Source organism: Bombina bombina, chromosome 8 (genome assembly GCF_027579735.1).
Source record: "Bombina bombina isolate aBomBom1 chromosome 8, aBomBom1.pri, whole genome shotgun sequence".
Lineage (NCBI taxonomy): Eukaryota > Metazoa > Chordata > Amphibia > Anura > Bombinatoridae > Bombina > Bombina bombina.
In genome coordinates, this window is record NC_069506.1 from 199,800,793 (window position 1) to 199,815,663 (window position 14,871).

Sequence of the window (14,871 nt, forward strand, 5' to 3'; positions counted from 1 at the left end):
TAACGGCGGTCAGAAAATCAAAACTTTTAATCACTTGCCGAGCTCTTCATTCCATTCCTCGGCCATCAGTGGCTCAGTGTATGGAGGTAATCGAACTCATGGTAGCGGCAATGGACATAGTTCCTTATGCCCGCCTACACCTCGGACCACTGCAACTATGCATGCTCAAACAGTGGAATGGGGATTATGCAGATTTATCTCCTCAACTGCATCTGGACCAAGAGACCAGAGATTCTCTTCTCTGGTGGTTGTCTCAGGACCACCTGTCTCAGGGAATGTGTTTCCGCAGGCCAGAGTGGCTCATAGTAACGACAGATGCTAGGCTGGGGTGCAGTCTAAAAATCCCTGAAAGCACAGGGCTTATGGTCTCGGGAGGAATCTCTCCTCCCGATAAACATTCTAGAACTGAGAGCGATATTCAATGCGCTTTAGGCGTGGCCTCAGCTAGCTGCCGCAAAATTCATAAGTTCAGTCGGACAACATCACGACTGTAGCCTATATCAATCATCAAGGAGGAACACTGAGTTCTCTAGCGATGATGGAGGTAACCAAAATAATACAATGGGCGGAGGATCACTCTTGCCATCTCTCAGCAATCCATATCCCAGGGGTAGAGAACTGGGAGGCGGATTTCCTAAGTTGTCAGACTTTTCATCCGGGGGAGTGGGAGCTCCATCCGGAGGTATTTGCCCAGCTGACTCGGCTATGGCGCACACCAGAATTGGATCTGATGGTGTCCTGTCAGAATGTCAAACTTCCTCGGTACGGGTCCAGGTCCCGGGATCCCCAGGCGGTACTGATAGATGCTCTAGCAGTGCCCTGGTCCTTCAATCTGGCTTATGTATTTCCACCGTTTCCTCTCCTCCCACGTCTGGTTGCCAGAATCAAGCAGGAGAGAGCTTCGGTGATTCTGATAGTGCCTGCGTGGCCACGCAGGACTTGGAATGCAGACCTGGTGGACATGTCATCTGTTCCACCGTGGACTCTGCCAATGAGGCAGGACCTTCTAATCCAAGGTCCGTTCAAGCATCCAAATCTAATTTCTCTGCGTCTGACTGCTTGGAGATTGAACGCCTGATTCTATCAAAGCGTGGTTTTTCTGAGTCGGTCATTGATACCCTGATTCAGGCTAGAAAGCCTGTCACCAGGAAAATATATCATAAGATTTGGCGCAAATATCTTTGGTGTGAATCCAAGGGTTGCTCATGGAGTAAGATTAGGATTCCTAGAATTTTGTCCTTTCTCCAAGGATTGGAGAAGGGATTATCAACTAGTTCCTTAAAGGGACAAATATCTGCTTTGTCTATTCTTTTACACAAACGTCTGGTAGATCGTTCAAGCATTTAGTCAGGCCTTGGTGAGGATCAAGCCTGTATTTAAACCTGTTGCTTCGCCATGGAGCCTAAACTTGGTTCTTAATGTTCTTCAAGGGGTTCCGTTTGAACCTATGCATTCCATAGATATTAAGCTTCTATCTTGGAAAGTTTTGTTTTTAGTAGCTATCTCTTCGGCTCAAAGAGTTTCTGAGTTTTCTGCTTTACAGTGTGACTCACCTTACCTTGTTTTCCATGCAGATAAGGTGGTTTTACGTACCAAACCTGGATTCCTTCCTAAGGTTGTTTCTAATTGGAATATCAATCAGGAAATTGTTGTTCCTTCGCTGTGTCCTAATCCTTCAAAGAAGGAACGTCTAAAGCACGAACCACATCAAGATTGTGCAACAAAGTTCTACTTACAAGCAACCAAAGATTTCCGTCAAACATCTTCTTTGTTTGTTGTCTGTTCTTGTAAGCGGAGAGGTCAAAAGGCTACGGCTACCTTTCTTTTTGGCTGAAAAGCATCATCCGTATGGCTTATGAGACTTCTGGTCAGCAGCCTCCTGAAAGAATTATTGCTCATTCTACTAGAGCAGTGGCTTCCACATGGGCTTTTAAAAATGAGGCTTCTGTTGAACAGATTTGTAAGGCGGCGACTTGGTCTTCGCTTCATACTTTTTCCAAATTTTACAAGTTTGATACTTTTTGCTTCTTCGGAGGCTATTTTTGGGAGACAGGTTCTACAAGCAGTGGTGCCTTCCATTTTTAAGGTACCTGTCTTGTCCCTCCCTTCATCCGTGTCCTAAAGCTTTGGTATTGGTATCCCACAAGTATGGATGAATCTGTGGACTCTCTACATCTTACAAGAGAAAACAGAATTTATGCTTACCTGATAAATTTCTTTCTCTTGTGATGTATAGAGTCCACGGCCCGCCCTGTCTGTTTAAGACGGGTAGTATATTTTTATTTAAAAAAACTTCAGTCACCACTGCACCCTATAGTTTCTCCTTTTTTCTTCCTAGCCTTCGGTCGAATGACTGGGGGGTGGAGCTAAGGGAGGAGCTATATAGACGGCTCTGCTGTGGGTGCTCTCTCTGCCACTTCCTGTTGGGAAGGAGAATATCCCACAAGTATGGATGAATCCGTGGACTCGATATATCACAAGAGAAATTTATCAGGTAAGCATAAATTCTGTTTGTTTGTTTTTTTTTTTTTTTTTATAAATTTGAGCGCACCGGTACTTCTCTCCAAGGGCGAGCTGCAGAGAACTTGGAGAAAAATATATAAATGAGAATTCTCCCAGTCCTTGATAAATCTAGCCCTATGTGGTGACCCTTTTCCTCCTAAGTGTGACCTGGGTGAGGTAAATATTGTATGCCTTTTTCTTAAAGGGACAGTCGGCACCACAATTGTTCTTTAAAAAGATAACTCCTTTACTACACATTTTTACCAGCTTTGTACAACCAACATTGTGTTTTTGTTTTGGTTTTGTTTTTTTGTAAAAGAGGCGAGAATCATCACTCCACATTTTATTACATATAACATTTGGTATTTAACAAATCTGTCATTGTTGGCAAAAACATGTAAAATGTCATCTTTTCTGTACATTTATATTGGCACTTAAATGTTTTACAGGGCATGCACGGTACAAGGCTATGCAAAATCACTAAGTGTCAAGGCACAAAGAATAAAATATAAAGCTCCTGTGAACACGATGCTAAAAAAAAAATCATGATCAGTGCAACCAGACAAACTCAGCAGAAATGTCTCAAAACAAAAACCTAGGTCATTTGTGGAGAAATGGGGACATTAACCATGCAAGACAGAGCCCATCAAAATGCAACCCATGGCTATTTAATTTGGTCAATATATAAGCAAATTTTAAAGAAATTTTGTTATGGAAAGAAAAAAAGTTCAGCTACTTTCAATAGATTCCTGAAATAAAAAAACAATAAACAATGTGCTGTCAGGAAGCCGCTTTATAAATGGTGATCAAGATGCCCTTAATGGGAAAAGTCAGATGGTGCATTATCAGGACAAAAAAATCACTAAGGGGTATGGTTATTTCCATTTACAGTTTTGGAGGAGAATAGCTCTTAATACAAAGCAGCATGTTCACGTAAAAAAAAAACTGCTTTAATGTTGTACTGTAATCAAATTTACCTACCTGTCAAAAAAATGCTTCCATCACTTTCCGCTGCCCACAAGTCACGTGCCAATAAACTAATGGTTAGTCTGAGACTGTATGTAGCCAGTGTTGGCAGCGGAAAGTGCCAGGCGCAGTAATCCCTTTTTCTTCTGCAACATTTAATTTTCAACTATACAGCACTGTTTTTGTTTTAGGAACTTCTAGGCACCATTAAAAGTAGGTAAATATACAATTATGTGGGCATCACATGACCAAAGTCTACCTAGAACAGTTGTACACAATGCTCAGCTGTGGCGCTCTTGGAATACTTACAGGGGCAACAATGTTGGTGCACTAAGACTACAAGCGTCTCATCCTAGTGCATTGACATCCGATTCAGCTAGAGAGAGAGGGGGCAAATACATCATGTTCAAGAAAGCAAAAAAATATCCCACCAGTAATCACAAAAGCCAATACAATTGTTGCATTGCTCTCTAGGACTATATAAAGTGAACAAGATATGTGCAATCGCCATCAAATATCCTGTAACGTCATTTCTCTTAAGTGTATTCAGTCCACGGATCATCCATTACTTATGGGATATATTCCCTTCCCAACAGGAAGTTGCAAGAGGATCACCCAAAGCAGAGCTGCTATATAGCTCCTCCCCTCACATGTCATATCCAGTCATTCTCTTGCAACTCTCAACATAGTAGGAAGGTGTGAGAGGAGTGTGGAGTTTTTATACTTAATTATTTCTTCAATCAAAAGTTTGTTATTTTAAATGGCACCGGAGTGTGCTGGTTTTTTCTCTCAGGCAGTATTTAGAAGAAGAATCTGCCTGCGTTTTCTATGATCTTAACAGAAGTAACTAAGATCCACTGGCTGTTCTCGCACATTCTGAGGAGTGGGGTAACTTCAGAAAGGGAATAGCATGCGGGGTCCCCTGCAGATGAGGTATGTGCAGCAGAATATTTTTCTAAGGAATGGAATTGACTAAGAAAATACTGCTGATACCGATGTAATGTAAGTACAGCCTTAAATGCAGTAGCGACTGGTATCGGGCTGATGAATGTATGTGCAATAAGTAATTTTTTAAGGAATGGAATTTGGAAAATACTGTTAATACTGAAGTAATGTATGAGCCTTAACTGCAGTAGAAGCGACTGGTAGCAGGCTTATTAATAACACTACCTAACTTTTAAAATGTATGTTTAAAACGTTTACTGGCATGTTATTCGTTTTTGTGAGGTACTTTTGGTGAAATCTTTTGGGGCAGGATTTTTTCCACATGGCTGTCGTATATTTCTGCATAGAAACGGTTAACTGAGGTTTCCCACTGTTGTAATATGAGTGGGAGGAGCCTATTTTAGCGCTTTTTTGAGCAGTAAAAATTCAGTCAGTCTTCCTGCTTCTTCCTCCTTGATCCAGGACGTCTCTAGAGAGCTCAGGGGTCTTCAAAATTCATTTTGAGGGAGGTAATCAGTCACAGCAGACCTGTGACAGTGTGTTTGACTGTGATAAAAACGTTAAATTGATTATCCGTTTTGGGTATTAAGGGGTTAATCATCCATTTGCTAGTGGGTGCAATGCTTTGCTAACTTAATACATTTACTGTGAAAATTTGGTTGCTATAACTGATTTGGTTCATTATTTCAACTGTGACAATTTTTTGTGCTTCTTAAAGGCGCAGTAGCGTTTTTTTATATTGCTTGTAAACTTATTTGAAAGGATTTTCCAAGCTTGCTAGTCTCATTGCTAGTCTGTTTTAAACATGTCTGACACAGATGAATCTGTTTGTTCACTATGTTTGAAGGCCAATGTGGAGCCCCATAGAAATATGTGTACTAAGTGTATTGATGTCACTTTGAATAAAATCAATCTTTATCTGTAAAGAAATTATCACCAGACGAGGGGGAAGTTATGCCGACTAACTCTCCTCACGTGTCAGTACCTTCGCCTCCCGCTCAGGAGGCGCGTGATATTGTGGCGCTAAGTACATCAGAGAGGCCCATACAAATCACTTTGCAAGACATGGCTGCTGTTATGACAGAGGTATTATCTAAATTGCCAGAATTAAGAGGCAAGCGCGATAGCTCTGGGTTAAGGATAGAGCGCGCTGATGATGTGAGAGCCATGTCCGACACTGCGTCACAATTTGCAGAACATGAGGACGGAGAGCTTCATTCTGTGGGTGACGGATCTGATCCAGGGAGACCGGATTCAGAGATTTTAAATTTAAGCTTGAGAACCTCCGTGTATTAGCGGCTCTGAATGATTGTAACATGGTTGCAATTCCAGAGAAAATATGTAGGCTGGATAGATACTTTATGGTACCGGTGTGTACTGACGTTTTTCCTATACCTAAAAGGCTTACAGAGATTATTAGCAAGGAGTGGGATAGACCCGGTGTGCCCTTTTCCCCTCCTCCGATATTTAGGAAAATGTTTCCAATAGACGCCACCACACGAGACTTAGGGCAGACGGTCCCTAAGGTGGAGGGAGCAGTTTCTACTTTAGCTAAACGTACCACTATCCCGGTGGAGGATAGTTGTGCTTTTTCGGATCCAATGGATAAAAAATTAGGTTACCTTAAGAAAATGTTTGTTCAACAAGGTTTTATCTTACAGGCCCTTGCATGCATTGCGCCTGTCACTGCTGCTGCGGCATTCTGGTTTGAGTCTCTGGAAGAGGCCATTCGCACAGCTCCATTAGATGAGATTATGGACAAGCTTAAAGCACTTAAGCTAGCTAATGCATTTGTTTCTGATGCCGTTGTACATTTAACCAAACTAACGGCTAAGAACTCCGGATTCGCCATCCAGGCGCGCAAAGCGCTATGGCTTAAATCCTGGTCAGCTGACGTGACTTCTAAATCTAAATTGCTTAATATTCCTTTCAAGGGGCAGACCTTATTCGGGCCCGGCTTGAAAGAAATTATTGCTGACATTACTGGAGGTAAGGGTCATACTCTTCCTCAGGACAGGGCCAAATCAAAGGCCAAACAGTCTAATTTTCGTGCCTTTCGTAACTTCAAGGCAGGAGCAGCATCAACTTCCTCCGCTTCAAAACAGGAAGGAACTGTTGCTCGTTACAGACAGGGCTGGAAAGCTAACCAGTCCTGGAACAAGGGCAAGCAGGCCAGAAAACCTACTTCTGCCCCTAAGACAGCATGAAGAGAGGGCCCCCTATCCGGAAACGGATCTAGTGGGGGGCAGACTTTCTCTCTTCGCCCAGGCTTGGGCAAGAGATATCCAGGATCCCTGGGCGTTGGAGATCATATCTCAGGGATATCTTCTGGACTTCAAAGCTTCTCCTCCACAAGGGAGATTTCATCTTTCAAGGTTATCAGCAAACCAAATAGAAGAGATTTTCGTCAAACTTCTTCCCTGTTTGTCGTGTACTCTGGACAGAGGAGAGGTCAAAAAGCTTTGGCAACCTCTCTCTCCTTTTGGCTTCGTAGCATAATACGTTTAGCCTATGAGACTGCTGGACAGCAGCCCCCTGAAAGAATTACAGCTCATTCCACTAGAGCTGTGGCTTCCACCTGGGCCTTTAAGAATGAGGCCTCTGAACAGATTTGCAAGGCTGCAACTTGGTCTTCGCTTCACACTTTTTCAAAATTTTACAAATTTGACACTTTTGCTTCTTCTGAGACTGTTTTTGGGAGAAAGGTTCTACAGGCAGTGGTTCTTTCCGTTTAAGTTCCTGCCTTGTCCCTCCCATCATCCATGTACTTTAGCTTTGGTATTGGTATCCCATAAGTAATGGATGATCCGTGGACTGGATACACTTAACAAGAGAACATAATTTATGCTTACCTGATAAATTTATTTCTCTTGTAGTGTATTCAGTCCACGGCCCGCCCTGTATTTTTTTTTTAAGGCAGATCTAAATTTTAATTAAAACTCCAGTCACCACTGCTCCCTATGGTTTCTCCTTTCTTGTCTTGTTTCGGTCGAATGACTGGATATGACATGTGAGGGGAGGAGCTATATAGCTGAGCTATATAGCAGCTCTGCTTTGGGTGATCCTCTTGCAACTTCCTGTTGGGAAGGGAATATATCCCATATGTAATGGATGATCCGAGGACTGAATACACTACAAGAGAAATAAATTTATCAGGTAAGCATAAATTATGTTTTTTTTGTTTGTTTGTTTGTTTTTTTTTTTTTAATATATAGTTTATGTAAACAATGATACATATGAATTGTTTAAGATTTGGATATATTGAAATGATAAATGAAACAAACATAGTGTTAAAGGGACATGCCACCCACATTTTTTTCTTTTATGATTTTGAAAGCGAATGCAATGTTAAACATCTTTCTAATTTACTTCTATTATCTAATTTGTTTTATTCTCTTGATAATCTTTTGATAAAAGCATATCTAGATATGTTCACTAGCTGCTGATAGAAGCATCATGTGATTGGCTCACCATGTACATTGCTTTTTCTACAAATAAGGATATTTAAAAAATGAAGCAAAATAAATTATGGAAGTAAATTGTAACGTTTAAATTTCTATTCTCTATCTGAATCGTGAAAGAAAGATTTTGGGTTTAGTGGCCCTTTAATCTCTACTTGTTGGAACAGTAGACACTTTACACACCTTTATTTTCTATCAGCACATGTTAGATATAATACTCAGATTGGCAGCAATGTAGCTAAAGAAAATCCGCTTGCAGCACAAATCATGGTGCCAAACACATTAAATAAGTAAGCAAAATGGCCCCACAGTGACAAAGGATGTAGTTCAGTACGTATTGAGCTACTACGAAACAATCTTTGCACTAGTTTTTATAGTAAAAACAGTAGCACTGCCAATATCAAATGGCACAAATAAAAAGGAATGTATAGTGATGGCGGAGTAATCTGCAATTATAATGTTGTATAAACACAATCGGCAAAAATAAAGGCTGTTTACTATTTTATATTTTCATTTAACATGCTTTCCATCTGTTTCAAATGTGTAAAAGGCCTTAATACATCATCTAAGTTCCAGAAAGACTGCTATGTTTATGTATATGATCTATTTCCCAGTCATACAAATATTTTTTTTTTTTTTTTTTTTTTTTTTTTTTCAGGATTAAACAATAACAATGTTGTAGCAAGTTAGCAAATTTCTTGTTTCCTTATACGACTAGCTGATTGTATGACAGAGCTATGTGATTATTATTATAACTCTAATGTGCTGAAGAGTGTACAAAACTTCATACAACTAATGGACTAGGGCCAGGGGTCAGCAACCTTGGCTCTCCAGATGTTTTAGAACTACATTTCCCATGATGCTTAAAGGACCAGTCAACACATTAGATTTGCATAATCAACAAATGCAAGATAACAAGACAATGCAATAGCACTTAGTCTGAACTTCAAATGAGTAGTAGATTTTTTTTTTTTTTTTTTTATATAACAAATTTCAACAAAAAGTTATGTATATTTCCACTCCCCTTGTACCATGTGATAGCAATCAACCAATCACAAATGCATATAAGTATAGTCTGTGAATGTGGTGACTCAAAAATTGTAAATATAAAAGACTGCATTTTTTTTTAATGGAAGTAAATTGGAAAGTTGTTTAAAATTACATGCTGTATTTGAATCATTAAAATTTAATATAACTGGAGTGTCCCTTTTTAAGTGTCTTTACTGCCTAAGCATCATGGGAAATGTAGTTCTAAAACATCTGGAGAGCCAATGTTTTTACAAATACATACCCCTGCGTTACAGTGGTTTGGGGCACAACTACAATGTTTCAGGATTTTTTTTTCACCAAGTTAAGTCTATGGATTTAACTTAATACTTTTCAGTGAATTTATTAGCCTTTTAATAATCTACAAATTTAATTTAAGTTACAGGCCTTATATTGTATTGTCCACTTTATACTGTCACGAAGACACATTTTTAAATATAACTCAATATCAGATGGCAATTACATGGTGCTCTGTGCATATCTTAGACTCAGAGCATCATAAAGACTGCACATTGCGGATTGTAAAAGCAGAAATACTGCAGACTCTAGTGGGCTCTTTAACAGTATTGCACATGGTGTTTGCTTATAGCCAATATACTTTTTTTATAGTGTTTGCTTTTTTTTTATTTTTGCTGATTTTGTGTTTATACAACTAACATTGTTAGAGTAATATACTTTATAAAACCTCCTAAATTTCTGCCTGTTTCTAAGCCACTACAGACTGCCTCTTATGCTTTATTTTATTAGCTTTTACCAACAAGAGACTGCTAATCCGTGAGGGCCCTTTAGATAACATTGTGCTCTATCCCATGGGTTGTGGATGACTCTGCACTAATTGGCTAAAATGCAAGTCAATATATAATAGCCATGTAATCAGGGGGCTGTCAAGAGGCTTATACACAAGGTAATCAGAGGTTAAAAGTATACTAATATAAACATGTTTGCTGTGCATAACTGGGGAATGGGTAATAAAGGGATTGACTATCTTTTTAAACACTTAACATTTTTTTGGAGTAGACTGCCCCTTAACTTTGCTATTACTGGTTCAATGCAACGATTTAAAGATGTGTTTTTTTATCTTTTTTTATTTTGGGAATACCAAAAAGCCGAGCTGTGAACTGATAGTGAGCAAGTCATACACTCTGTCCGACCAACAAGAAAGATGTTAAGAATGTCATAACCAAGTTCCAGATTCCCTTTGAGAACAATAAAGGGATAGTACACATTTTGATTGTGCTAGGTGTAATTACACACTGTTATATCAGCTGTTCAGTATAATTAACTTCTCTTCTCCCCCCCCCCCCTTTTTTTCTGTTTTGTTGAAATTGTAGTCTAGCTTTCCAGTTCTCTAAGAAGTGACAATTTGACATGAGAGACTTTACAAGCCTGACCCATCCTCATGTCTAAATGGCTTCTGCAAAACCAAAGCAGGTTTTGCTAATAAAATTACCATGACCGTTTTCTACTCTAGTAACCAGCTCTCTTGTTTGGAGGAGCCATTCAGAAGTTGTGGATGGCTGTGAAAAAACGTTGCAGCAAAAAATGTGTAAATACATTTAAAAATAATAATAATTTTATTGCACAACTTCGGGGGGGGGGGGGTGATGTAATTTCTAAAGTTTACTCTATTTTCTTTATCTATAATTGGCATCAAAAGAGCTTTTGAATAATTTGGGGGGGTCATTACTTCAACTTGCCACCCCCTTGTATCTTGTGACAGCTTTCAGCCAATCTACACTAAACTCATGCATATAAAGATCCAATTTGATAATGTAGGTAAACTGAACGTGCAGTTCTAATTTTAGTGCGCTTTAGCAGATGTTCCTGGCGCTTGCTGACTGACTTGTGGAAGAACTTTTCCCTGAGTCTGCCTGTAGTTTTTAGATTGGCGTTTAGGCTTTTCATGCTTGAATGAAAGAAATGTATTTGCAAGAAAAATGTAGCCTCTTAATATACATGAGGTTTCTGTGGGTAACGCAAGCTAAGACTGTCTACAAGCCATAAATGCAGAAAAAAACTCTATTCTTTCATGATCTAATGTTTAAATATTCCAATTGACTTCTGTTCGTAAATATGCACATTTTCATGTTCAGTGTGTACATAGGTGTATGATTTGTTGATAGCAGTTATATGATGCAGGGAAATGGAAGGAAATTTGTCAAACAAAATTAAATGCAATTTCTTTATTATGCGTTTGTTGATTATGGACTTCTACTAAACTCAAAGGTCTTTTTCTGTATAATGCTCCCCTCTAGTGGTTAATTTAGAACATGGCAAGGTTTTAAAACCTTTTTGTTTCTTATCACTGTAATACAGTAATCCTAGTGGCTTTTCATTTACCTTAGGCCTCATCCTTAAAGGTTATGCTGGTTAAGGCCCACTAACTGTTTGTGGGGTTTTTTTTTTTTTGTGTTAGCACAGTCTAGCTTGATAAATGAAGTTCTGTGGTAATCCCAAGCTTTTTATTTTTAGATGGGAGCTTAACTGAAGATGCCCCTGGACAGCCTCTACCTCAGCGTAGCTTTCAGCAATATGCAAAATCTCTTCCTGTATCTGTTCCTATATGGGGCTTTAAAGAGAAAAGACAGAACAATAAAGCAGACGAAGAAGAAAGTGGCAAGGTGGGTATTAGAAGACACTGGTATATTAGTATTGCAGCCAGGGGAAAATGAAAGTGTGTTCATACATCAGTTTCTTTTAAGGTCTCCATAGTGTAAACTTAGAAATACTATTTTTTTTTATTTTTTTTTATTTATTTTTTTTACTTTCCGGTTTGTTGAAAAGATATCTAGATAGGTAGCGTGCACATGCCTGCAGCACAACATGATGGGAAATAGTCCTGCCATCTATGCCTTTGCTAATGTATAACATGGCAGCAGTTTTGCAACATACTTGCACACTCCTGAACTTACCTACCTTCCTTTTTCAAGAAAGGATAACAAAACAAAGAAGGTTTGATAATGGAAGTAAATTAGAAAGTTATTTAGCATTGTATGCTTTATCTGAATGATGAAAGAAAAATTGTCCCTTTTTAAGTGCAGTACCTTTTTGTTAGACATCAGTAAAGTCCTTTTTATCACCGGTTGATGAGAAGCTGCTGTAATGAGGCGCCTGCTATATGTAAATGCGACTTGTGGGCCTTGTGACCGTTTGCTGTGCAGAACCGTTCAAGCCACATTTATATATTGTAGGCAGCCATATAGCAGAAGCTAGGCTGCATTACAGCAGGCAGATCAACTTCTGGCTGCTTTTATTGCCTTCTGTCATAAGGAGGGGACTTTTCTTAATGAGCAAAGGACGGTGAGGAACTGGTTCAAAAAGTAAGTTTAGGGAGGATTAAGCTACCAGCCCTAGACTTTTAATACTAGGGAAGTCTTAAGCTACAACATGGTGGCACCTTTTTACTTTTATAAGGCTAAAACTTTTACACTTGTTTAATTAAAATTTCTGTTTACCTAGTTTCCATCCCCTGACCTGGATAGGATCGCTGCCAGCATGCGTGCTCTGGCTCATGACACTACACAGCCATTTGGTGACCTTCCTCGTCCTCGCTTGAATACTGGTGACTTTCAGACAACGTATCGGAAATATTGAGTGAAAGGCAGTCGTCAACCATGCCTACTTATCTGAACACTAAGGAATTTCCTCCTGTGTCAGGAGATGAAGCTAGACATATCAAAAACTACCCACTTGTTGCTGGGGTTCTCTCTCCAATTTGGTAAATCAGTATATATAAAGTGTTTTTTTGGGGGGGTTTGTTTTTGTTTGTTTGGGTTTTTTTTAAACAATATTAGTTAATGTGAGGGATTTGCAAGACTTGACAAAGTTGTTAAACCCCTCCAGTAATTTTGATTTCTGTGCAATTTCTTTTTTTTTTTTTTTTGGTAATGACCTCAGAGGAATACATATATTTGTAATGCCTCTTTGAAGACTGAACTTTACTAAGTTGTAAGTGTCCTAGATGGTTTAATTTTTTTTCCTCCCTCTCTGTGACCACTATGGAAATCTTCACTACCAGACAATGGTTTCCAAGCACATTAGATGGCATGTTACCATGCTACCTGTACCAGCCTATCTGCACCAGCGTTTTTGCCTGCTATTATTTTGTACAACAACCATGTAACCTAGGAATACATAACCTCATGCTGTGGAAGCAGAGGATGGACTCATTGCACTAATACTTGTATAAGCGTTTTTTTCCCCAGTGGCAATAAGTCATGACTGACTTTGCTTAGTGGAAATATAAAGTAATATTTAATACATTTCAAAATTGGACTTGTCTGCTGAATTTGCCTGTGCCCCATAACCGATGAACAGAACTGAAATGGTATTAGGGTGTGTGGTGGTTGGGTTTCATTTTTAAATGCATTAATACACCGCTTTACCTACAGTTGTTTAAATACCGTCCAAGTTCATGCTTTTCATAGATTTGAAGTATCTGCTTGTTAGGTCTTGAGACTTAACATCTGTCTTCACATATTCTTAGATATGTTTTGACAAATTTATAGATCTGATTTCTAAACCACTTCCTCTGTACCGTGTCTCATTGGAAAGTAATTTTTTTCTCCAACATAGGTGTGTCCGGTCCACGGCGTCATCCTTACTTGTGGGATATTCTCCTCCCCAACAGGAAATGGCAAAGAGCCCAGCAAAGCTGGTCACATGATCCCTCCTAGGCTCCGCCTACCCCAGTCATTCTCTTTGCCGTTGTACAGGCAACATCTCCACGGAGATGGCTTAGAGTTTTTTAGTGTTTAACTGTAGTTTTTATTATTCAATCAAGAGTTTGTTATTTTGAAATAGTGCTGGTATGTACTATTTACTCAGAAACAGAAAAGAGATGAAGATTTCTGTTTGTATGAGGAAAATGATTTTAGCAACCGTAACTAAAATCCATGGCTGTTCCACACAGGACTGTTGAGAGCTGCTAACTTCAGTTGGGGGAACAGTATGCAGTCTCTTGCTGCTTGAGGTATGACACATTCTAACAAGACGATGTAATGCTGGAAGCTGTCATTTTCCCTATGGGATCCGGTAAGCCATGTTTATTACGATCATAAATAAGGGCTTCACAAGGGCTTATTAAGACTGTAGACTTTTCTGGGCTAAATCGATTCATTATTAACACATATTTAGCCTTGAGGAATCATTTTATCTGGGTATTTTGATATAAGAATATCGGCAGGCACTGTATTAGGCACCTTATTCCTTAGGGGCTTTCCCACAGCATAAGCAGAGCCTCATTTTCGCGCCGGTGTGGCGCACTTGTTTTTGAGAGGCATGGCATGCAGTCGCATGTGTGTGGAGCTCTGATACTTAGAAAAGACTTTCTGAAGGCGTCATTTGGTATCGTATTCCCCTTTGGGCTTGGTTGGGTCTCAGCAAAGCAGATACCAGGGACTGTAAAGGGGTTAAAGTTTAAAACGGCTCCGGTTCCGTTATTTTAAGGGTTAAAGCTTCCAAATTTGGTGTGCAATACTTTTAAGGCTTTAAGACACTGTGGTGAAAATTTGGTGAATTTTGTACAATTCCTTCATGTTTTTTCGCAATTGCAGTAATAAAGTGTGTTCAGTTTAAAATTTAAAGTGACAGTAACGGTTTTATTTTAAAACGTTTTTTGTACTTTGTTATCAAGTTTATGCCTGTTTAACATGTCTGAACTACCAGATAGACTGTGTTCTGAATGTGGGGAAGCCAGAATTCCTATTCATTTAAATAAATGTGATTTATGTGATAATGACAATGATGCCCAAGATGATTCCTCAAGTGAGGGGAGTAAGCATGGTACTGCATCATTCCCTCCTTCGTCTACACGAGTCTTGCCCACTCAGGAGGCCCCTAGTACATCTAGCGCGCCAATACTCCTTACTATGCAACAATTAACGGCTGTAATGGATAATTCTGTCAAAAACATTTTAGCCCAAATGAACACTTGTCAGCGTAAGCGCGG

The 14,871-nt window shown here is 39.3% G+C and overlaps 1 protein-coding gene across 2 annotated transcripts in view; it reads left to right on the plus strand.

The window, feature by feature from the left end:
• Nucleotides 1–13,191, plus strand: part of AKT1S1 (AKT1 substrate 1) — a 28,180-nt gene extending 14,989 nt beyond the window's left edge. For both annotated transcript variants that reach the window (XM_053690832.1, XM_053690833.1), the window contains exons 4-5: nt 11,394–11,542; nt 12,381–13,191. In XM_053690832.1, the coding sequence (XP_053546807.1) occupies nt 11,394–11,542; nt 12,381–12,515 (284 nt within the window). In that variant the 3' untranslated portion in view covers nt 12,516–13,191. The remainder of the gene's footprint in view (nt 1–11,393; nt 11,543–12,380) is intronic.
• Nucleotides 13,192–14,871: the final 1,680 nt, after the last annotated feature.